Genomic DNA, 23,923 nt, shown 5'->3' with positions numbered 1-23,923 from the left:
AAAAACACTGCACTAGTGTACCGTGAGATATTGTTTGGTGTCCCGTGGGAGATTGTTTGTCCATTGAATGTTGTTCTATTGTCGTTGTTGTTGTTATTGTTGTGTTTGCTGTTGTTGTACTTGTTGTTGCCATGTCTGTCTTATCCCCTTTTTTTCTCTTTCTATCCCCTCCTGCACCAAATAATAATATAAATCCATTTAATAATGTCAAATACAAATAAGGCAACAAGAGAAGTATCCCACACTTCTCTTTTGTAAAGTAAATTTGTACAGTCGATATGGGGCATCTACATCAACAGTATGATTTGCCTGAGAAGCTGGACAGGACAAAAAAAAAAAAAAACAGTGAACAAATATATATATAAATGTATAATAGCCTCGTTACACAATTTGCATAGGAAGCTCTTTTTCATTACTATAATTTTTACTAACAGGTTGATTGATAACTTGGTTGCAGGATCAGAATCAGATAATATTAAAGTGAAAAAGAATAATATATGCATTTATTCAAAGAGTGCTGTATGATTTCCAGTCTTTTTTTGCAGGCCACATAAATTAATGCGGCATAACACAAAAAATGATGCGGCATAATACATAAAATAATGCACCAGGACCACCTAAAATGATGTGGTCATATTTGGCCCACGGCCCCTTTAGTTTGACACCTGCGTAATGCAGATATTTAAACAAAAACATTTTAGTGGAACGGGAAGACTATCACTGGCAATTATGCTGAAAAACAAAAACGGCACACTTAAGGTTTTGTTCTTCTTAACTGACATCCACAGTAGATTACTTGCCAAACTGCCAGAGCAACATTATTGTTGTCATTTAAAGTGAATAGGCTTTGGTATGTTTCCTGCCTCCGGTCACAATTAGCCTCCATAATGCTGCATTAAAAAACTAAAATTAGATGGGTGCTTCATTTTTAGTGGAACAAGGAAGTCATTACTGGTAATTCTGCTTAAAAAACACATTTAAGACTGTGTTCATTCTGCATATTACGAATGAACGTTCATTCATTTTCTGTAGCGCTTGTCCTCATTACCACAGGTAAGCTTACAAACACAGCAGATTTACATCGGTTCAAAGCCCTAAATGACAATTTAGGGTTTTCATAGATGTGACGTAGCGCCAAAGCGACTGTTTGATTCAAACAATGGTGGCACGCAGCAAGGAGTCGTGTGCTGACATTGATTCTGCTATTGCAACTGTTTTGCGACATCGATCGACTACTGACAATGCTGCGTTGTTTCAGTAAAATTTCTCTAACTTTTCGCTTTGTCGTTATCCAATATGTCGGCTGTTCTGTTTTGGATTTCCCACCGTCGCTCTCACCAGCGTCACGGGTTGATTTCGATGTGAGTGGTTGAAGTAGCACGTCATTCAAGATAACGGACAAGTGGTTTATCCATCCATCCATTTCCTACCGCTTGTCCCTTTCGGGGTCGCGGGGGGTGCTGGAGCCTATCTCAGCTGCACATACAATGATTTATTTTACAAGGCCCCGCCTTCTGAAATACATCTCCTTATTGAGAAGTCCCAGATCCTTGTGTGGAGCTCAGCGAACTACAAGGATCTGGCGAGAGTCAGGTTAACGTATGCGCACTCCATCTAGTGGTTTGCCAAAGAATCACTTAAATAAAGTACAGTGTTTTATGTTCCTATATTCAAAGACATTGTTACTGTTCAAACTCTGTGCAAGGTTAGAGTGGCCAAAAATATTAAATATATTTGTTAAATATGGTAAAACAGTACAGTAGCATCGCTAACCCAACAAGGGACTCCCCCCAGTGGCTCCACCCACTCGGCAGATGACTTTATGAATTTCTTTAATAAGAAAATTGAACTCATTAGAAAGGAGATTAAAGACAAAGCGTCCCAGCTACAACTGGGTTCTATTAACACAGATACAACTGTATATATATGACGGATATTGCCCTCCAAAACAGTCTCTCTTTTTGATGAAATAACATTAGAGGAACTCCTGCGACGTGTAAATGGGACAAAACTAACAACATGTTTACTGACCCACTTCCTGGGAAACTTATCAAGGAGCTGTATGTAATATTAGGACCATCAGTGCTAAATATGATAAACGTATCACTTTCCTCTGGCACTGTTCCCCTAGCATTCAAAAAAGCGGTTATTCATCCTCTGCTCAAAAGACCTAACCTCGATCCTGACCTCATGGTAAACTAACGGCCGGCCCACCTTCCCTTTATTTTGAAAATCCTCCAAAAAATTGTTGCACAACAGCTAAATGAACACCTAGCGTCTAACAATCTATGTGAACCCTTCCAGTCTGGTTTCAGGACAAATCACTCTACGGAGACAGCCCTCGCAAAAATGACTAATGATCTATTGCTAACGATGGATGCTGATGCGTCATCCATGTTGCTGCTACTTGATCTTAGCGCTGCTTTCGATACCGTCGATCATAACATTTTATTAGAACGTATCAAAACACATATTGGTATGTCAGACTTAGCCTTTTCTTGGTTTAACTCTTATCTTACTGACAGGATAAGAGCACCTTAGAAGTTAATTTTAAGATAATCATGATCATTAGGGTTGGACAACCAATTAATATAACATGATTAATGAAATCCAAAAATGCATCCTGAAAAAAGGGACGTTATATTATGTTAGAGGTTTTCTTATATCCGGGGCAACACTTGCAGTGCGGATGAAAGTCAAAAAATGTAATTATCGTGCAAAGGTTCGTTTATTCTAGCGATTAGATTTACAAGGTAAAACAAATACATGACATGGGCTCATAACATGCAACTCAAGATATTTCAAGCCTTCTTTTGATATAATTTCGCCGATTACGGCTTTCATCTTATGAAAACTTAAAATTGAAAAATTATAGGAATAAAGGCTTGACATATTTCACTTTGCATGTAATGCCTTTATATCACATATTATTTTCACATTTGAAGTTGAATTGCTGAAACGAATGCACTTTTGCACAATATTCTAGTTTTTTGAGTTTCAACTGTAATCAAAAAAATCATTCACACTCATGTTTACTCCAATTAACCTAACATACATGTTTTTAGTATGTGCGAAGAAGTACCACACACACGGGGAGAAACTCCAAGACATGCCCCAACGGGCATTGGAACCCTCAACCTCTTGACTGTCAGGCCGACATACTAACCACTAGGCCCGTGTAGCCCTAAGAATAAAAAGACACATACAAATAATAATGGACGGTAAGATAAAAAGCTTGTAAAGCAATTTAAGCACATATGATCAAATTAAATAACACAATTTTGCACAATTAGATACAGAAATGTAATCTCTGTAATAATGGCACATTGGTCTTAAAAATACAAGGCAAGTAACACTACATTATAATAAAGCAAGAAATGCACAATCATATTCTGCACACAGCTTGTTTGTTTGGACTGCACACCGGCACGAGTATCATGTTTCATCTTTTTTCAGCACCTGAGAATAAAATACTTCTAAAATATGTTTCTAGTTTTCAACCAGTTTTCAACCAATTAAATAGCATTTTCCATATCTTACCAGACAGGCACTGTAAAAGCAGTATATTGTTATATATGAACTAATACAGCTGTAAAACCAACAAAAATGTTTGCACAAGTATTTATCAATAAATAAAACACAGTAAAATATAAATCTGACTCATTATTGTAGTCCGTGACTGACAGCATGTACATTTTATCAATATTATTGTAGTTCATGATGTTTATTTGTGATAAATCCATAGTTTTCAAGTAGAAGTACCACTGGTGTGTTACAAATTGGCTCCATGATGGTTCCACTGTCTTTGGTTGCCTTCAATTGAGACGTAACATCCTTCAAACAGGAGCAATCACATGTAAACAATTGGTGAATGCCACCGGGTTTGTATTTTCCCTTTCGTTTTCCCTCCATTAGATTGAAACTTGAGCTGTCCTTCACGGTCTGTTATCTTTGGCCAGAGAGTGCATCATCCAGTTGACCTTGGTCTTCCAGCTTTCCCGCAGTGCTTCATTGAACTTGACTTTGAAATTCTTCAGTGCCTCTTCATCTGATTTGCCCAAAGCTAAAGAGTCCTAGTAAAAAACAAAACAAACTTAGCAACAACAAAATTGCGATATAGTATTATATATCAGTATAGTTTTTTTCTGACCAATCTCGGTCTATGACCATGAACTGATGAAGCCTACTTGGATTAGAGGCGAAACGTCTTCTAAGACTAACCAAACAGTCCAGTTGCAATCGATTGAATGCCCTGAGAATACTTTGTTTTATATGGATGTTTGTGCCACGTAAAATTGTACATCTTTCCAAATTGCCTTCTATTATTGGATTCTGATTTGTGAATTTATTCAAAAGACTAATGTCGTATGCTGGCATGTTGTAAAGTGTCTGCGTTTCCCAGTGTTGGGACTAACGCGTTACTTTTGGCGGTAAATAGTAATCTAGCGCGATATTTTTTATATTCAGTAACTCAGTTACAGTTACCACATGATGCGTTACTGCTTTATTTTACGTTATTTTTTATGTAGTATCGGCTAGAAACTGAGAAGATCTGAGTTTGTTTTATTGGAGCGCTGTGGAAGAGGCGACAAGTCTGTGTGTGTGTTTGTGTGTGTGTGTGTGTGTGTGTGTGTGTGTGTGTGTGTGTGTGTGGGAGGGGGCGTGTCTGTGTTTACTAACAAGACGTAGCGAAGCCCGAAGCCCAGTTTCTTAACATGGAGATATTCTCACTACTTTTCTTTTGTCGACCACAAAGAAAAGAACATTTTAGTTCAATGTAAGTTGTGTCTTGGATCAAAGATCCTATCCTAGCAAATCAAATCTGCTGAAACAGCTACAAAAGCAACATGCTTCGACGAAGCTAGTAAAGAGATACACACTTCACCTCCTAAGCAACAGCTGCTGGATTTTAATGAGGCACTGCGCACTGAAGGTACACACACTCTGTCAATTCTCTTATATACTGTTGTTTTTTCATTCTAGACTTCTAGAGTGTTTGATTATCACATCACTCTAAATGTATAGACTATAAAGTTCACAAACACAAAGAGGGATGCTAGTGGGCCAGGCCAATCTTTCCTTATAGCTAAACTAAAACTGGGGAAATGTGTAGAGTGTTCTGGGCTTCAGACATGATTTTATTTCAGAATTCCTTGAGAGAAAAAAACGCCTGGTTAGGCTTTGTGTATGTAGTGTGTGCCTTCCTCGGTTTACAGCTATGTTGTTATTATGCTGTTTGTTACCTATGTATGTTATGTTGCAGCTATTTAAAATAGTTTTGTCAATTTGTTCTGGCCTGAAACAAATTGGCCCTTTGAAACATATCTTTGTCTATGTGTGTTGTATGTAGAGCACATTGCTTAGCAGAGTTCAGTGATGCAAATGCATGTCAAGTTGATCAACAGATTGTATTATTCTCCAGTGCAATAACAGTACTGAAATGAAGGCTAAAAGGGCATTAAAGGGGGCCTTAAAAAAAATTAAAACATTTAAAAAATATATAGGTAACTAAATAGTTACTTTTCACAGTAACGCATTACTTTTTGGTGTAAGTAACTGAGTTAGTAACTGAGTTACTTTTGAAATAAAGTAACTAGTAACTGTAACTAGTTATTGGTTTTCAGTAATTACCCCAACACTGGCGATTCCAAAGATGCGGAGGACCTCAGGCAGCGTGCAGGTAAGAAAAATCTTTACTTCGATACACAAGGCAGCGTAACATAGAACTGATGCTAACTTAGCGTAGCATGAAGATTAGCAAAGTGAAAACATAGGTAGCGTGAAACACACTACAAAAGCAACAAACAAACCGTTGTGTCTAACAAACAGCGGACAATGGACCAGCCACTAAGACAGGGAAAACACCGGAATATAAGCAGAACAAAGTGAGAAAAAACAGAAAGCAGGTGCGGCTAATCAGCCACCTAGCAATAAGAAAACGTAACCAAGGGAGCAAACGAGCGTTAAAAACATAAAAGGCCACAACACTAAGGAGAATAATAATTTAACACAAACACAGACTCTAACCTGGTGTGACAAATAATAACTCATCTTAAATGTTAATAACACAGGAGAACATGTTATTTTAGTTGTGGTGGTGAGTTTTTTCATTGATTATTTTGTTGAGACAAAATGTTGCAAATAAATATGAGACTTTGTCAACAGCTTACACAGCATACAAATATGGATGGGTGCCTTTCACATTTGAATTGATACAGTCCCAATTCCTAGTACCCTGGAATCAGTATCGGTACTTAGCGGTACCAATTTTTGTTACTTTTGGGTGTGCTCATGTGTGAATAAATGTTAATTGTGTAGTAAAAATGTAAAAAATACAATCAGCTAATTATGATAACTGTGCTGTCCAGTTGTTACACTTACCGGTACACTTCTGATTCTCATTTGCTAGTATTATATAGTAGACTTTGCACGTAGTTGCTATTACAGGGTGTTAGATGGCTGTAGTGTATAGAGTACTTTGTGTTGTCTAACCAGAGAGTAGTCTTTGTCATTAAGTTGAATGTGCCGGTCTTGTCTTATGTTGAGACCTACAAAGTCTTTATGCTCTAAGTATTTCACTTATAATCAGGCATGATCACCGAAACCAGGTGTATCATTTTGGTGTTAAAGTGTTTGGCAATGATTTTGTAAAAGTAACGTCTTGTAAGTAATGTAGCGAAGCAACCAGAGTCTGATGCCCTTCTTCTTTGATTACTGCCCTAAACAAGTCAACAGCAGCCCTCATGCTATCACAACAACAACAACAACAACAGAGCACTTTTTCATTATGCGCCAATGACAGTTACCGTGAGTGAGGTTGCATTCGCAAACCCCCAGAATTATAAGCATCAATATTACAAAAGTCGCTTTTTGCACATTCTCAATGTACTGTAATGCTGCAATAATTATGGCAATTTTTTGTGAATTGTATAACTTATTTCTAATTGTATTACAGAGTTATTCGATTTATATTATAAAATAAATTATTTAGATCACTAGTATGATCAACTAGAAAGTCACCAAATTATATATGAATACAAAGTTTTTTGTGTTTTTCTTTTACAAAAATTAATTTGTTTTAAAAATACAGGCATCGTTTAATCACCAGCACCATTTTTCAAGTACAAACTTGGTACTAGTATTGATGGGCTCTGTACCGAGGATGTCGTTGTGGCTTGTGCAGCCCTTTGAGACACTTGTGATTTAGGGCTATATAAATAAACATTGATTGATTGATTGATTGATTAAAATGTAAATGGTACAGATCCCTAATTATTACACACTTTCTGTTTTGATTGTAACGTGCATCTTAGTTGTAGTTTTCATTACTTTGTAGGTGTTGTCGAAATCGCACTGTAAAGTCACTAATGCTAACCAGTAGCTTGTATATGGCAAAGCCAATTAGCATTGAGCTACCACATTTAGGAAAAGTGGAGCCTTAGTTTATGTAAAGAATATTATTTTAGGCAAGTACTCAGAGCTGGCAAGTGAGTGTGCACAAGCAGGATGGAGGCCCTTCACCTATCCAGTAGAAGTTGGCTGTCGAGGCTACACTGGAGCATCCACCCAGCGACTCCTAAAGTCCCTCGGGATCAAAGGCTCCAATCTAAAGAAGGCCCTCAAAGCCCTGGCAGAGGAGGCAGAACAGGGGAGCTTCTGGTTGTGGCTCAGAAGAAACGACAAGGCGTGGGGAAAGCAAGGCGTGTAGACAAGGGGCAGTAGGGAGGCTTCCCTGCTGCCATGTTATGGTATGCGGTCAGGCCCACGCTTGACTCAGGGAGATGGACGTCCCTGCCATGCATAGTCCCTTGGGACTCATTCCATATACACAACAGCAATAACACAGGGGTTAGAATGTGGGTACATTATGGATCCTCCAGCTGGCTGCAGGGGGTGGCAGGGAGACGTCCCTGTCGCTGCTCCACCACCCAGAGATGTTCCGGGATTAAAGGAGCGAAACATCCGTGAAGGGTGGCTCCCGGCTGACGACCCTGCAGCCAGCACCACATGGCACTGTCGGAGGTGCGTCAGGCAGTAATGCCCTGCAAGTGTTAACTTGTGCTTACATCTAGGCATGCTTGCTTTGTTGGCATGCACAATTGTAAAATGATCTAGAGCAGGGGTGTCAAACTCATTTTAGATGGGGGGCCACATGGAGAAAAATCTATTCCCAAGTGGGCCGGACTGGTAAAATCACGACACGATAACTTACAAATAAAGACAACTTCAAATAGTTTTGTTTAAAAAAAGAACTAGCACATTCTGAAAATGTACAAATCATAATGGGGGTTTTTCACACTTACATGTTGCGGTTAATAGTATTCTGTCTTTATTTGTCGCTATTTCTAGTTTCTGAATAAATTATGTGATAATGTTCATCAGTCAACTCATTGCTGTTAATTTTCGATCTATCAAGATAAAAAAAATATCAAAATCAAATTACAGGATGTTATTTATGTAGTTTGCTCATTTTCCTCGACTGGTGTACTAACATGTTTTGTTTTTGTTTTTTGTTTTTTAAACTTGTAGCATCTACAAAGATACAGAGGATTGCTATAGTGACATCTAGTGTACAAATTTAGAACAGCGGTTTCTTTCATTCAAAAATTTCGGCTAATTTTTATACTTGGCAAACTCATCCCGCGGGCCGGATAAAACCTGTTTGTGGGCCTGAGCCGGCCCTCGGGCCGTACGTTTGACACCCCTGATCTAGAGGATGTTAGGTTGAGTGCTGCTTGAATGCTTGTTACCAGCCAAGTGTTTGAGCCGGATGTGACGTCATGAGCAACAAAAGTATTGAAATATGGTATCGTTCGATATTACGTGAATCAATTCGGTACAGTACCGCATTCTGTACCCATCCCTAATAAAATTTGGGTCTTATTTTGCACAAACAGTGTTTCTATTTGTGAAAAGCATCCAGTGGCGCCACAATTAAAGAAGGATATTGTGTTCATTCATGACACTACATGTCACCTGACATTAGTTTGAGGGAAGAGCTGCTGCGCATATGTATATCGGTTGATGTCGTTATCGGAAATTAAGTGTGTATCAGACATCGGCAAGATTGTTTGGACATTCCAGCTTCCCTGTGAGTCTGAACTGGATAGATGTTGGAAAAATATACCTTTAAGTACTGAATATCCTTGAAGGAAGTGAGCTCAGGCAGTCCGGCTGCCTTCATCATGGCAAAGAGGTTGACAAACAGCGTGCCATTCCGACACAGGATCTTATAGGCTCGCTCGCAGTATTCCCTGAACCTGAAGGACACCAAGTCTTTGTTACAAAACCTCAGGGAATAAATCAGAGACTCCTGTAATAAAACAATGTACCTCTCAAACTTCTCACTGTTGTTCGTTCGACCTTGTTGGATCACATGGACAAAGTCATACGTCAAAATGAAAGGCACGCGTTCCCTGTTGATGCCCAGTTTGCGCTTGAAGTTGCCCAGAAAATGTCCGAAGTCGATGTGAAAGAGCTGAAGAGCAGGAGGATGATAAGGTTAGGTGCTGCATCACAATCAGTCACATGCAGCATCTTGAGAATCTCTCAACAAAAACACAATATACTGACTAATCATGAAACAGAATTTAGTGGGGTATACATTTTCCCCCCCAATATAATTTATTTATTTGTAGCAGGCTATCATTAATAGATTTGGGACAAGCTGTTTGCCCTCATTCATAAACACATTATAATAGACTAAAACTTAGACTTCCTTTTAATTGTCATTACAATTTTAACTTTACAGTACAAATAAGAACAACATTTTGTTGCATTAGCTCATGGTAGTGCAGGATAAAAAAGCAATAAGGTGCAGATATAAATAAATAGATCACTGTACAGATAAATAAATAAATAATGGGACTACCTGTAAATATAACTAATTGTTACAACTCCAAACAGCAGGTGGTGGCATGCATAATAACTCTGCTTCTTAGCACACCTCATGCACACCTGGTCAGCCAGAGAATAAGAAGACATAGCAGCAAGGATCAATGATGCCAACTTAGCGACACTGTCGCTGCATTGGCTTCCTGTTCGTTTTAGAATAGATTTTAAAATTGTCCTGTTTGTTTTTAAAGCTTTGAACGGACTGGCCCCAAAGTACATCACGGACCTCATCCAAATTTATGCTGCGGCTTGCACGTTGAGGTCCAAGGGCCAGTTCCAACTTGTGGGGCCTAAAACGAGGCTTAAAACTAGGGGAGACACGGCCTTCTCTGTTGTTGGCCCTTAACTTTGGAATGTTCTGCCCCCTCATGTCAGAATGGCCCCCACTGTTGAATGTTTTAAGTCTGGTCTTAAAACCCACTTTTATTCTATGGCTTTTAAATCGGCGTGAGTCTTGTGGTCCTCTGTGTCTTTTATTGTTTTAGTCTATTATATCGATTAGTTTTTATTGTTTTATTCTATTTTATTGGTGTAATTTATTATTTTATTCAATTTTTTTTGTTTTTGTTTACTTGTTTAATTTTAAATGCTTGTAATTTGATTACTTTTTATTGTTTCTTTTTTATGTGCAGCACTCTGGAGACAGTTTTGTTGTTAATAGTGCCATATAAATAAATGGAATTGGATTGGATTGGATATAACGTGTATTTAGACACCTCAAAATAGTATTTTCTTAAAGTGACTAGCAACAAATTTAGTAACTTTTTCTTGCATTATTTGGTGCTGACATGAAAGCAGGTATCTTTTTTGAAACTAAACAAGTAGTGGGTACTGCTGTGGGACTTTCCCCTATCTGAAAGCACTCACAGGCAGCTCAGAAACAACAAAAAGAAGCAACAGAAATGATACGTTATTTCTCTCCTTCAGCGGTCAATACAATTACATGACTAATAATTATGCAAATCATGCACCACCACAAATAGTTTGCAGTGCTGTGGCGAACACTGGGACTGTAAATGACATTTACAGTCCCAGTGTTCGCAGATCCCAGTTTACATTTACTTTTACCATGAATTGATTAATGTGGACCCCGACTTAAACAAGTTGAAAAACGTATTTGGGTGTTACCATTTAGTGGTCAATTGTACGGAATATGTTCTGTACTGTGCAATCTACTAATAAAAGTTTCAATCAATCAAATTCAATCAATCAATTTGTGGTGCCTACTATAGTTTGCACTCATATATGTAATACAGATAATGCTTAAACTATCACGATAGTGCATGGTTGCTGTTGGCGTGACCCCATGATGCAGAGATGGTAGGCAAAGTGCAGATAAGGCCTTTTGATTAGGGCTTGGCCGGTAAAAATCAAAAGGCACACCATGAACATTAGTCATAACAGACAAACAAACTTGTGTCACAAGGAAGGTGACATTGACATATAAAACCCTCCTGATTATTGATCAGAGGCAGGTGAGTCCTCTGATCACTAATCAAGAGCAAGTGGAGTCACGGCAAGAGATAACCAAAACAGAAAGTGGAACAAGATAGGAGCGTGAGCCAGGAAAACACTAAACACAAGAAAACAACAAGGAAAAAAAAACAAAAAACTATCTTGCAGATCATGACACTAACTCGACAAACGGCCAATGACTGGTGGAAAATGTGTTGATAAGTTTTACTTGTACCCCTACAAAGACATTTCACTTGAATTAATGGCAGCCCTGTTTTTCCATCAATCTTGCTCAAATCTTACAGTCTTGTGCTTGTCACTCCTCTAAAAGCTCGTTCCACATCTTGTAGGGATTTGACCATACAGCTTCCAGTTAGAGTGGGTGTTTTGTAGAGTGCAATGAGCTGTGTGAGAAATCTCAAGTCAATTCGACCCCAAACCTTGGGGTTAAATAATAGCGTGAATGTGGTGCTTTTGTCTGAAAGACAATAGCACAGGCAATGCAGTACAGATTGACTGATTGAAACTTTTATTAGTAGATTGCACAGTACAGTACATATTCCGTACAATTGACCACTAAATGGCAACACCCGAATAAGTTTTTCAACTTGTTTAAGTCGGGGTCCACGTAAAACAATTCATGGTAGCGGACTGTGTTTGTGCGCAACAGTGAAATAGTTAGCTTACACCAGTGTCCAAACTGTTATCACACTGATAAGACGTTATATATATTCAAAGACAAAACAATTTTATAAATAACAATACATATGAAAAATTTTAATTTAACCGAAGGGAATAAGCGGTAGGAAATGGATGGATGGATGGATTTTTTTTCTATTTCCTTTTTAGATTTCTTGTTTGATTGTATTTTTGGATTTGCCGCAAACCAATAAAAACAATTAGCTGCAGCCCGCAAATTATATATATTATGGAATTTTTTTTTGAAAAAACACGATGTGGTCTCATAATATTTACATTTTTTTGATGTGCATCAAAAAATTTCACTACAAAATAAAATATATATATTTTTTATGGTTATTTGTCATTGAATAATGCATGCATCTGAATGACACACTATCTACAAAGTGTCTAAATCAGCCTTTGTAAACATGGGCTTGTAAACATGCTGCCGGAGCCCTGCTAATGATCAACAAGCGCCCTCTGGTGGTGGATTTCCATGATAAGTTTAGTCAGAAAGTGCAATAGAATGTAATGTAACTCTCACCTGTCCAGTTTCCCTGATCATAATGTTGTCATTGTGACGGTCCCCAATGCCCAAGACGTAAGTAGCTACACAGTAGCCAGCACAGGACAGTGTGAACTCCTCGATGGCTTCCTCAAGCTTGTCTCTGGTGAAGAGCACAATTCTCTTCAAATCTTGTTTTGGTAACACATTTTTAGTCACTTTCCTGTTATTCAGTCCCTCCAGAAAATGTGCGATATCATGATTGCGCCAATTCATGCAAACTCAACCAATCCCCGACGCACAACTTTGTCCAATGCTCGCAACTTCTTTGCACATTTTGGCCAATCAGCGTCATATTCGTTAATTGAATTTGTCTCTTAGTGGCGCTCAAACGCGCAAGTCAGATGTCTAATAGCGAAGACAAGTCGGTTTTGCATAATCAGGGGAAACAAAACGTCTCCTAAAAGGTACCATTTTGTGGTCCTTATACCAGTGTTTTTCAACCACCGTGCCGCGGCACACTAGTGTGCCATGAAATACAGTCTGTGTGATTATCTAATTTCACCTATTTGGGTTAAAAATATTTTTTGCAAACCAGTAATTATAGTCTGCAAATATGTGTTGTTGTTGAGTGTCGGTGCTGTCTAGAGCTCTGCAGATTAACCGTGTAATACTCTATCATACCAGTAGGTGACAACCGGTAGCTAATTGCTTTGTAGATGTCAGAAACAGCGGGAGGCAGTGTGCAGGTTAAAAGGTGTCTAATGCTTAAACCAAAAATAAACTGAACTGGCTGCAAAGTAAACAAAAACAGAATGCTGGACGACAGCAAATACTTACTGTGGAGCAAAGACGGCATCCACAATGTACATCCGAACATGACATGACAATCAACAATGTCCACACAAAGAAGGATAAAAACCACTGAAATATTCTTGATTGCTAAAACAAAGTAGATGCGGGAAATATCGCTCAAAAGAAGACATGAAACTGCTACAGGAAAATACCAAAAAAAGAGAAAAACCACCAAAATAGGAGCGCAAGACAAGAACTAAAACACTACACACAGAAAAACAGCAAAAAACTCAAAATAAGTCACGGCGTGATGTGACAGGTCGTGACAGTACACCTACTTTGAGACAAGAGCTATATTGATGCATGGTTGGTTATGGTTTAAAGTCATATCCAACAATTGCGACAACAACTTTTTACTGTCAACTGAGTTTCGTGTTTTACTGATTTCTGCTGGTGGTGTGCCTCCGGATTTTTTCAACGCAAAAAATGTGCCTTGGCTCAAAAAAGGTTGAAAAACACTGCCTTATACACACACACATACACCATAACAATACCCGTATGTTGAAGCACAGTGCGTCTGACTACGGTAGTCGTAATGCTCCCACAATCCATCAAGCGGTGCGGCTTTGTAGCTTACCAAAGTCGTACTAAAACATTTTGACAGATTTTTGAGCGCATGTGTAATGTACTATATCATCAATGAAACATCAAAGTTTTGGTCTTGCTTGCGTACGGGAAATATACAGTGACAATATAAAAAAATTAATAGTTGTATATTTTGGCACTCACTCTGGATTCTTGGATTTGAGCCAGTTGAGCAAGGCATCTTTGTTAAAGGCAGCAGTGGCGGCACTGTTGCTGTTGTTTCGCTGGATGTTGGCGATGGTGTCCGAGTTCTTCACCACCTCAATGAAGCCCATCTTGTCCCCCGTGGACAAGCAGCCATATGGGATCATTCTGTCCTCACAAAAATCAGCCAATTACCGTTTTGTTTTGTTTTTGCTGTGCATGAGTATGAATAATAATAACGAAGACCTACCTTAGATCTAAACCTTCCTTCTTCCATAAGTTCTCCATAAGCTGGATCATCTGCAGGGTCAGCATGTCTTGTCGAAGATCTGCATGGAGTAATGTACAATACGTATTTGTTCTTGCTTCTCAATTATCACGTGATCTATGTTGTTTTTTTGCAACTCACCATCTCCATTCTTGAAGATAATGCCCACCATGTCTCCTTGAACCCACGGACTTTTATACATCAGCCAGAGCGGCTTCATCTTCGAATCCATGAATCTGCACTTTTCTGAACTGGAACAGCAAACGCTTATTATGATGGGTTCACAGCTTTTCTAAACATGATCCATATCTTTTGATCATTTTAGGCTTCAAAGGTAATGTATTTACATTCATGAAAGCAATAAAAAAGCTATAGTAGTACAGGTGGTCCTTAGAACCCAAACCAGTTCCGTTCCTACAACTGTGATGTACAAACGTAAGTCGAGTTTCAATGTACCAGTAAATTTAAATGATAGATAAATTCACATTTAAGTCACTTAAACTGTACACAAAACACATATAACAACTGCAATAAAATGATTAACTACAACAATTTTATACAATTGTGACAAAAAAAAGCCCTAATTTTTATCCTTGTGGTTGTCTTGCACACGGGAAGGAGAGACAGGCTTATTGGGAGGAGGAAGTCTCAATAGTTTAGTTTAGTTTATTAAAGATCCCCATTAGTCTACTACACCGCAGTGGAGACTATTCTTCCTGGGGTCCAGGCAAAAAACATCACACAACCACAAAACAAAAGATTACAATGCAGTACAACATGATCAAATAATACAATGTTGTAATACCAAAATAGCAACAACAAAGAACCCAAAAACCCCCCCCAAAAAACAATAACTTCCAGTTTACATAATAATGTTCATGCCAAAGATAAAAAGAGCAATATAAAAATAGATACATATATTTTTGCAAAAATAAAACAAATAACCAATGGTCTAAAATATACACATTGTGTACCAAAGACAAACAATAAGTGACGAAAAAGTACCATACATCCATTTTCTACTGCTTGTCCCATAATCAATAAAATAGTCAATAATCAATAGTGAGACCACTACGCTGCTTATTTCTCACCATCAATTTCATAATAAAATATCATTTCACCATTTGATGATGGTCGCAGTGTTGGAGCGGCTCGGACCGGACACGCAGACGTCAACCGTATTAACCTGAATATAAGACGAGCCCTCTTTTTCAAGACTTGTTTTTGGGGAAACTTCTTATAAAGACAAATAGAGCTTGAATGATTTTGGGGAAAACATTGAACAAATTAATAACCAGCTGGCTTGTTTAACTGAAAAAACTATTTTAACCAAAAAAATCCATTAATACTCGACAGGAAACAGACATTGTTCAGAGATAGTCGGCAACATTCCATGCATCAGTCAACAGAAGGTCGCTTTTTATTACCTTTTTGTCAAATTAATTTCACACAGCAGACGTCAGCTTGGAATTCACTTAATTTTTGGTCATGGGGATTAATTCAGTAACTTTCTGTAAAAGATTAATACTTTATATACAGTATTTACCAGGGCTGGCAAATTATTACTTTTTTTTAAATTGGATTAATCACATTTTGGAATTTGGATTAATCATGATTAATCAAAGGTGGTTAATGAACACAATTTGCTTAAGAAAAGACCTAAATATTTGCACACAAATGCAATTTTATTGTCAGAATGTCATCGGGGAACGTTTTAAAATGTTTTACTTGATTGCATGTCATTCATTTGCACAAAACTAGGTAAAAGTTGTATCTAAAGTTCTTTCAGGCTGTATTTAGGAGTGAAATTTGCCAGCGAGCACACCAGTTGGAGTCTCCTCACTCATTTTTGTACTGACTGTACTAACATCTGCATTGATCTGATCACTGACTGTGTAAGGTAAAAGAGCTTCTAACTGTGTTTATGATTAATGCGATCATTTTTTGTGATTAATCACATGAGTTAACACGATAATTTTGACGGTCCTAATATTTAAACATAAATAATTATAATTTTCTATTCTTTTTGGTCTGTTTGGTTTTCAACTGTATTGTATTAAAACAATTGTATTTTTAATGGCTATTGTGTGATCAATACTGGCATAACGATTGTATGTAATGTGGAGCTGTCTTATTTTGAATTTGATGTTATTTGTTATGTATGAATGTGTGTACAGTAAACTCTTTTGCGTTAATGTTGTACAAATAATGTACAAAGAATAGCGGCTGCAGCGTTTTCTTTCAACTCAATATTAGAATTTAATGTCCGCACATCTGCGGTCCCCTCCAAGGTTTCTCATTGTCATCCCATTGGGTTGAGTTTTTTCTTGCCCTGATGTGGGATCTGAGCCAAAGGTTTCGTTGTGGCTTGTGCAGCCTTTTGAGACCCTCGTGATTTAGGGCTATATAAGTAAACTTTGATTGATTGATTGATTGAAGATAGACAATATTTACATGGTGAATTAACCAGATGAGCTACAGTATGTGAAGCGGGTAGTGCAAGTTTTAAACATAATGTAAAAGTCTGAGGTCCAAGATCACTGACTGTGACTGACTTTGCAGTAAAGTTTCCACAGTCAGTGATAGTTTGGGGTGCCATGTCATCTGCTGGTGTTGGTCCACTGGTGTTTTCTGAGGTCCAAAGTCACTACCAGGAAATTTTAGAGCACTTTATGCTTCCCGCTGCTGATCAACTTTATGGAAATGCAGATTTAAATTTCCAAAGGCACTTGGCACCTGCACAAAGTGCCAAAACCACCATTGCCTGGTTTCAGGACCATGGTGTCCCCTGTCCTTAATTGGCAGCAAACTGGTCTTACATCAAGTCCATAAAAAATCTTATTGTCAAAAGGAAAATGCAATACGCCAAACCAAAACAACGCAGAAGAGCTGAAGGCTGCTATCCGAGCATCCTGGGCTCTCATAACACCTGAGGAGTGCTACCGACTGATGGACTGCATGACACGCTGTATTGCTGCAGTAATTCAGACAGAAGGAGCCCCGGCCAAGTATAGAGTGCTGTACATGTTCGCACTTTTCATGTTCATAATTTTCAGTTGGCCAACATTTCTAGAAATCTTTTTACTTATTGGTCAATAGTAATATTCAAATTTTATACTGAATTTGGGATTTTCATTAGTTAGAAAAATAAATAAATATATATACATATACTACCGTTCAAAAGTTTGGGGTCACCGAAACAATTTTGTGGAATAGCCTTCATTTCTAAGAACAAGAATAGACTGTCTAGTTTCAGATGAAAGTTCTCTTTTTCTGGCCATTTTGAGCGTTTAATTGACCCCACAAATGTGATGCTCCAGAAACTCAATCTGCTCAAAGGAAGGTCAGTTTTGTAGCTTCTGTAACGAGCTAAACTGTTTTCAGATGTGTGAACATGATTGCACAAGGGTTTTCAATCATCAATTAGCCTTCTGAGCCAATGAGCAAACACATTGTACCATTAGAACACTGGAGTGATAGTTGCTGGAAATGGGCCTCAATACACCTATGTAGATATTGCACCAAAAACCAGACATTTGCAGCTAGAATAGTCATTTACCACATTAGCAATGTATAAAGTGTATTTCTTTAAAGTTAAGACTAGTTTAAAGTTATCTTCATTGAAAAGTACAGTTCTTTTCCTTAAAAAATAAGGACATTTCAATGTGACCCCAAACTTTTGAACGGTAGTGTATATATATATATATACATATATATATATATATATATATATACACACATATATATATATATATATATATATATATATATATATATATACATATATATACACATATATATATACACATATATATATATATACACATATATATATATACACACATATATATATATATATATATATATATATATATATATATATATATATATGTGTATATATATATATGTGTATATATATATATGTGTATATATATATGTGTATATATATGTATATATATGTATATGTATATATATATATATATATATATATGTATATATATATATATATATATATATATATATATATATATATATATATATATATATATATATATATATATATATATATATATATATATATATATATATATATATATATATATATATATATATACAGTACAGGCCAACAGTTTGGACACACCTTCTCATTCAATGTGTTTTCTTCATTTTCATGACTATTTACATTGTAGATTGTCACTGAAGGCATCAAAACTATGAATGTGGAGTTATGTACTTAACAAAAAAAGGCGAAATAACTTAACATGTTTTATATTCTAGCTTCTTCAAAATAACCACCCTTTGCTCTCATTACTTTTTCGCACACTTTTGGCATTCTCTCAATGAGCTTCAAGAGGTAGTCCCCTGAAATGGTTTTCACTTCGCAGGTGTGCTTGAAGCTCATCGAGAGAATGCCAAGAGTGTGCAAAGCAGTAATCCGAGCAAAGGGTGGCTATTTTGAAGAAACTAGAAAATAAAACATGTTTTCAGTTATTTCACCTTTTTTTGTTAAATACATAACTCCACATGTGTTCATTCATAGTTTTGATGCCTTCAGTGACAATCTACAATGTAAATACCGTATATTACCAGATAGTAGCCCGGGCGTTTATTTAACAAAATCGATTTTGGAGACAGGCGTTTAAAAGAAGCAGGCGGTTATTTGCACAAGGCTTTTATTTATTTTTGCACCAGCCTGCACCAGGCCATTATTTGGTTACAATGGTTACTGTCCAGTATTTTTTTTTCGTACAAAAAACTTTAAATGTAAAAGCTATTGTAAACATACAAACAAAAAAACAAGAGATCAACATGAGGTAGGCTATCAAAAGACAAGAGATCAACAAGGCCTCAACATGGCAGTAGTGCAACAATTTTTGAATAGAATACCAGTACTAAAAATAAATAAACTTTTTAAATAAAGCAGCCTACCGGGAAAAATAAAATTATGGTACCAAGTACTCAAGTATAAAACCCACCATCAAAACAGAACAATAATACTGTCACTTAAATAAAATAAAGGCTACAGTACTCAAAGTTTTAAGTAAAGCAGCATACAGGAAAAATAAAATTATGGCACCAAGTACTCTATAAAACCATCAAAACAATAATACTGCAGCAAACGCAACCCCAGTAGCATTTTAATCTAAATTATGCAAATAACAGCCCATGGGGTCAGACCCCGGGCGGCTATTAGGACATGGGCGGTTATTTGCCCAAGGGCGTTTATTTGGTAATATACGGTAGTCATGAAATTGAAGAAAACGCATTGAATGAGAAGGTGTGTCCAAACTTTTGGCCTGTACAATGTATGTATGTATATATATATATATATATATATATATATATATATATATATATATATATATATATATATATATATATATATATATATATATATATATATATATACACACATATGTTTGTAATGAATCTATATAATCTACAAGTTTCACTTTTTGAACGAAATGACTGAACTAGATTTTACTTTTTGGTCATATTCTAGTTAATTGAGCAGCACCTGTACTTACAGCATAAATAAAATGCGGTTGGCGGTTTTTGAGAGGGCTTTATAGGTAAAATAGGTCAAACCCCATTAACTGCATTGTTAGCCGCCTCTTGCTAGCAATTTTTCCCTATTTAAAACACACAAAAAAGAGAAAGACGTGTTCTTTTCTCACGTATCGATTGTGAATAATAAACAAAATTCCCCCCTAAAAAGTGCACTTCCCCACTGACAAGATATTTATTTGTTCTTTACACAACTTGAGTGATAAACTCAGATATTTTCCCAAACAAAACACGGCATAGACTTTACTTTCTGCCTTCTCTGGTGCTCGCTAGTGACCAGTCAAACTGTACATTTGATCACATTGCAATTCATTTCCAAATGCCCTAGCAAAAAAAATTATTAACTTGTTTTTTTTTGTTAATATCAGTGAAAAAAAGAAGTATAAACAAGGATATTATTCTTTCCTCACTGCTATACTTTGCTTTTTTGATGACCATTATTGTAAAATTAGCATCATAACTTGGTAACAATCTTCAAGACATGTTTCTTAGCATGTCACTGGTGTGTGCGTGCATGCGTGTGTGTGTGTGTGTGTGAGTGACAGATAGAAAAGCCCTGACTCATTTATGGAAAGTTGTTTGCGCCACCTGTTGGTTTGCATGTGTACATTTCTGTACCCTTGATATAAGAGGACCATTTTTTTTGTGAAGGTCTTATTATATTTAGGTCAGTATAGTAGTTTGAACAGTTATTGTGTGTGTGTGTCTCTAACCAGATGTCGGCGAGGATGATACTGGGGTTGAGCGGCGACAGCAGGTTGGACAAAGCCTCGGTGTACGAGTCCTGTCTGATGCACAGCTTCAGGTCCTCGGCGTTCATTTTCTGTGGCCCAGATTTGATGATTTCACTGAGGACCTTCATTTTGCCTTGAGCTTCATTCTGTACATAACAGAGAGGGGCAAACAATTTTCATTGAGAGTTTGTTGGGTTGTGAAGTGAAGTGAAGTGAATTATATTTATATAGCGCTTTTTCTCTAGTGACTCAAAGCGCTTTACATAGTGAAACCCAATATCTAAGTTACATTTAAACCAGTGTGGGTGGCACTGGGAGCAGGTGGGTAAAGTGTCTTGCCCAAGGACACAACGGCAGTGACTAGGATGGCGGAATCGGGGATCGAACCTGCAACCCTCAAGTTGCTGGCACGGCCACTCTACCAACCGAGCTATACTGTTGTGTGCAACCTTTCATCTGTCTAAAAGTGAAACCTGTAAAAAAACTAAAGTGGGGCACCAACTAATAAGGAAACACTAACCAGTCAAAATACAGCAGTCCTTCTGAAATACAGTAGTAGGCGGACCCCCTGGGGGGTGCGGTGCGATGCCGGCGGGGCGCGCTTTATCAGTATCTTGCAGTATCATGCTTAAAAGCTCTATTTGAAAAGCAGTGCACTACAAAACATGCTCATTGTTATTAATGAAGTTATTGTTTGTTGTAAGTCGATTTATAGTGCATTTCAAAAGTAGTCACAGCGCTTCACTTTTCCACATTTTGTTCTGTTGCAGCAATATTTCAAAATGGGGAAAACGATTTTTGTCCTCAAAATTCTACAGACAATACACCCTAAAGACAATGGCCCCCATTCAGCAACCGTTCTTAAGAACAACTTTCGTTCTTTGGCCCACACACACACACACACACACACACACACACAATCATCAATTACCGGGGCGTTGATTTAGTGATTGGTGACTCTTTAAAAGACCAACAGGCCTCTCACACCCTGTTGCAACTCAACTCACACAATGGCAATGTTTTTGCTGCTACTGCAAGATGCCGCAGATCGTGCCATGGGGAGGTAACGCGTATTTCACGACCATGTGGACCTATTTGCCCGAAGTGGCAAAAATTTATTTGAACGCTTTAGGCTACCGAGAGCTGTCCCCCCTTTCTTAAACTTACGTTTTGACATTATGTATTTACCCCGCGGGATTATACGAATTTCTCTTCTGTAATCTGTTTGTGTTTTCCCCGTGTGTTTGATGTTCGGCTTTTTCGACGGAATTGTGCCCTTATATGGGGAAGACACGCTAACCATTTGGCATTCAGCAACTTAAGAACAGCAGGTGGGAACAATTTGGCCGTTTAAGAACACGTCATGAATTTAAATGGACTCCTCTTAGGAAATCACTTAGGAAGAAAGATAAGAGGAAAAGTTAGGAACTTATTGCTGAATAGGGCCCACTTTGAACATTTTTATTTAAAAAAATTTGCCAATTTATTCAAAATACTGTGAGTGTGAATGTTGCCTGTCTGTCTGTGTTGGCCCTGCGATGAGGTGGAGACTTGTCCAGGGTGTACCCCGCCTTCCACCCAAGTGCAGCTGGGTTAGGCTCCAAGTGGATAAAATTAATTAAATTAAAGAAAGAAATAATCTAAAAGATGACAGAACGTCAACTTGGCAAAGCATTTAGAGCAGGGGTGTCAAAGTCAAGGCCCGCGGGCCGGAACTGAATTATCTATGGCCCCCAAGTCATAAAAATGGGGACCCACATTAAATTTTTGGGGTCCCACTTCTTTGTAACCATTTAAAAACAAATGATAAATATATGCATTATCCTGTTATATCTCACATTTTATATTGTGTTTTGGAATAAGGTTGTCATAAACGTTAATTCATTAAAAAAAATCATACAAAAAAACCCAATTTTTTTTATGCATATGTAAATGTATTCAGTTATAAACATTCATTCACTTTTTTCTTTCCTTCATGGATCTAAACTTTAGCGCTGCTGTTTTGTTTTTTTTCCTATATTTTTATTGTAATATTTTCAAAATGTGTTTGTTCTATTTTTGGCCAAAGTAAGACAAATAAAACAAATTTGAAGTTTTCTTTAGTTTTTAGTTTTAATGCCATGATTTTAATAGTCCGGCCAGTGTGTGCACAGATTTTCCTCCATGCGGCCCCTGAGCTAAAATGAGTTTGACACCCCTGATTTAGAGTATATAAGTGCTGGCCTGCACCATACCAAAGCAGAACGAATCTATTGTTTTTATACAATATTTATTATTGACAAGTAAGAGGTAATACTAGAGATGTCCGATAATATCGGCCTGCCGATATTATCGGCTGATATATGCGTTAAAATGTAATATCGGAAATTATCGGTATCGTTTTTTTTATTATCGGTATCGTTTTTTTTATTTTATTTTTTTTAATTAAATCAACATAAAAAACACAAGATACACTTACAATTAGTGCACCAACCCAAAAAACCTCCCTCCCCCATTTACACTCATTCACACAAAAGGGTTGTTTCTTTCTGTTATTAATATTCTGGTTCCTACATTATATATCAATATATATCAATACAGTCTGCAAGGGATACAGTCCATAAGCACACATGATTGTGCGTGCTGCTGGTCCACTAATAGTACTAACCTTTAACAGTTAATTTTACTAATTTTCATTCATTACTAGTTTCTATGTAACTGTTTTTATATTGTTGTACTTTCTTTTTTATTCAAGAAAATGTTTTTAATTTATTTATCTTATTTTACTAATTTTTTTAAAAAGTACCTTATCTTCACCATACCTGGTTGTCCAAATTAGGCATAATAATGTGTTAATTCCACGACTGCATATATCGGTTGATATCGGTATCGGTAATTAAAGAGTTGGACAATATCGGAATATCGGATATCGGCAAAAAGCCATTATCGGACAGCCCTAGGTAATACTGTATGCAAGTGTTGGTTAAATTATGAAAAATATTTTTGTACGTTCATGCTGGGTCAGAAACTGTTTTTGATTCAGATCTAATCCAGATGGAATGTAAAATTGCATCTGGAAAATGCAATAAAACATGTTCAATCATCATAAATATTAGCTTGATTGGATTCTTACTAATTGGATCCCAAATAAATTCAGTAGTAGGTTAAGATAAGCCTAAAGATCGGTTTCCTTAATTTGATGATTTTGCAAATGAGTGTTCTCTGATTACTCTTGAATGCTCTTGTATTTACAAG

The 23,923-nt window shown here is 37.1% G+C and overlaps 1 protein-coding gene across 3 annotated transcripts in view; it reads right to left on the bottom strand.

The window, feature by feature from the left end:
- Positions 1-3,075: 3,075 nt before the first annotated feature.
- Positions 3,076-23,923, bottom strand: part of pik3cd (phosphatidylinositol-4,5-bisphosphate 3-kinase, catalytic subunit delta) — a 70,211-nt gene continuing 49,363 nt past the window's right edge. The window contains exons 16-23 of one of the 3 annotated variants that reach the window (XM_062054288.1): positions 20,669-20,835; positions 14,529-14,638; positions 14,370-14,448; positions 14,120-14,287; positions 12,575-12,698; positions 9,333-9,478; positions 9,128-9,260; positions 3,076-4,073 (exon numbers count right to left, since the gene is read on the bottom strand). In XM_062054288.1, coding sequence (XP_061910272.1) covers positions 3,936-4,073; positions 9,128-9,260; positions 9,333-9,478; positions 12,575-12,698; positions 14,120-14,287; positions 14,370-14,448; positions 14,529-14,638; positions 20,669-20,835 — 1,065 coding nt within the window. In that variant the 3' untranslated portion in view covers positions 3,076-3,935. The remainder of the gene's footprint in view (positions 4,074-9,127; positions 9,261-9,332; positions 9,479-12,574; positions 12,699-14,119; positions 14,288-14,369; positions 14,449-14,528; positions 14,639-20,668; positions 20,836-23,923) is intronic. The other 2 variants (XM_062054287.1, XM_062054290.1) reach the window with 2 other exon arrangements.

Source organism: Entelurus aequoreus, linkage group LG07 (assembly GCF_033978785.1).
Source record: "Entelurus aequoreus isolate RoL-2023_Sb linkage group LG07, RoL_Eaeq_v1.1, whole genome shotgun sequence".
Taxonomy (NCBI): domain Eukaryota; kingdom Metazoa; phylum Chordata; class Actinopteri; order Syngnathiformes; family Syngnathidae; genus Entelurus; species Entelurus aequoreus.
This window is presented reverse-complemented; position numbering and strand designations above follow the sequence as displayed.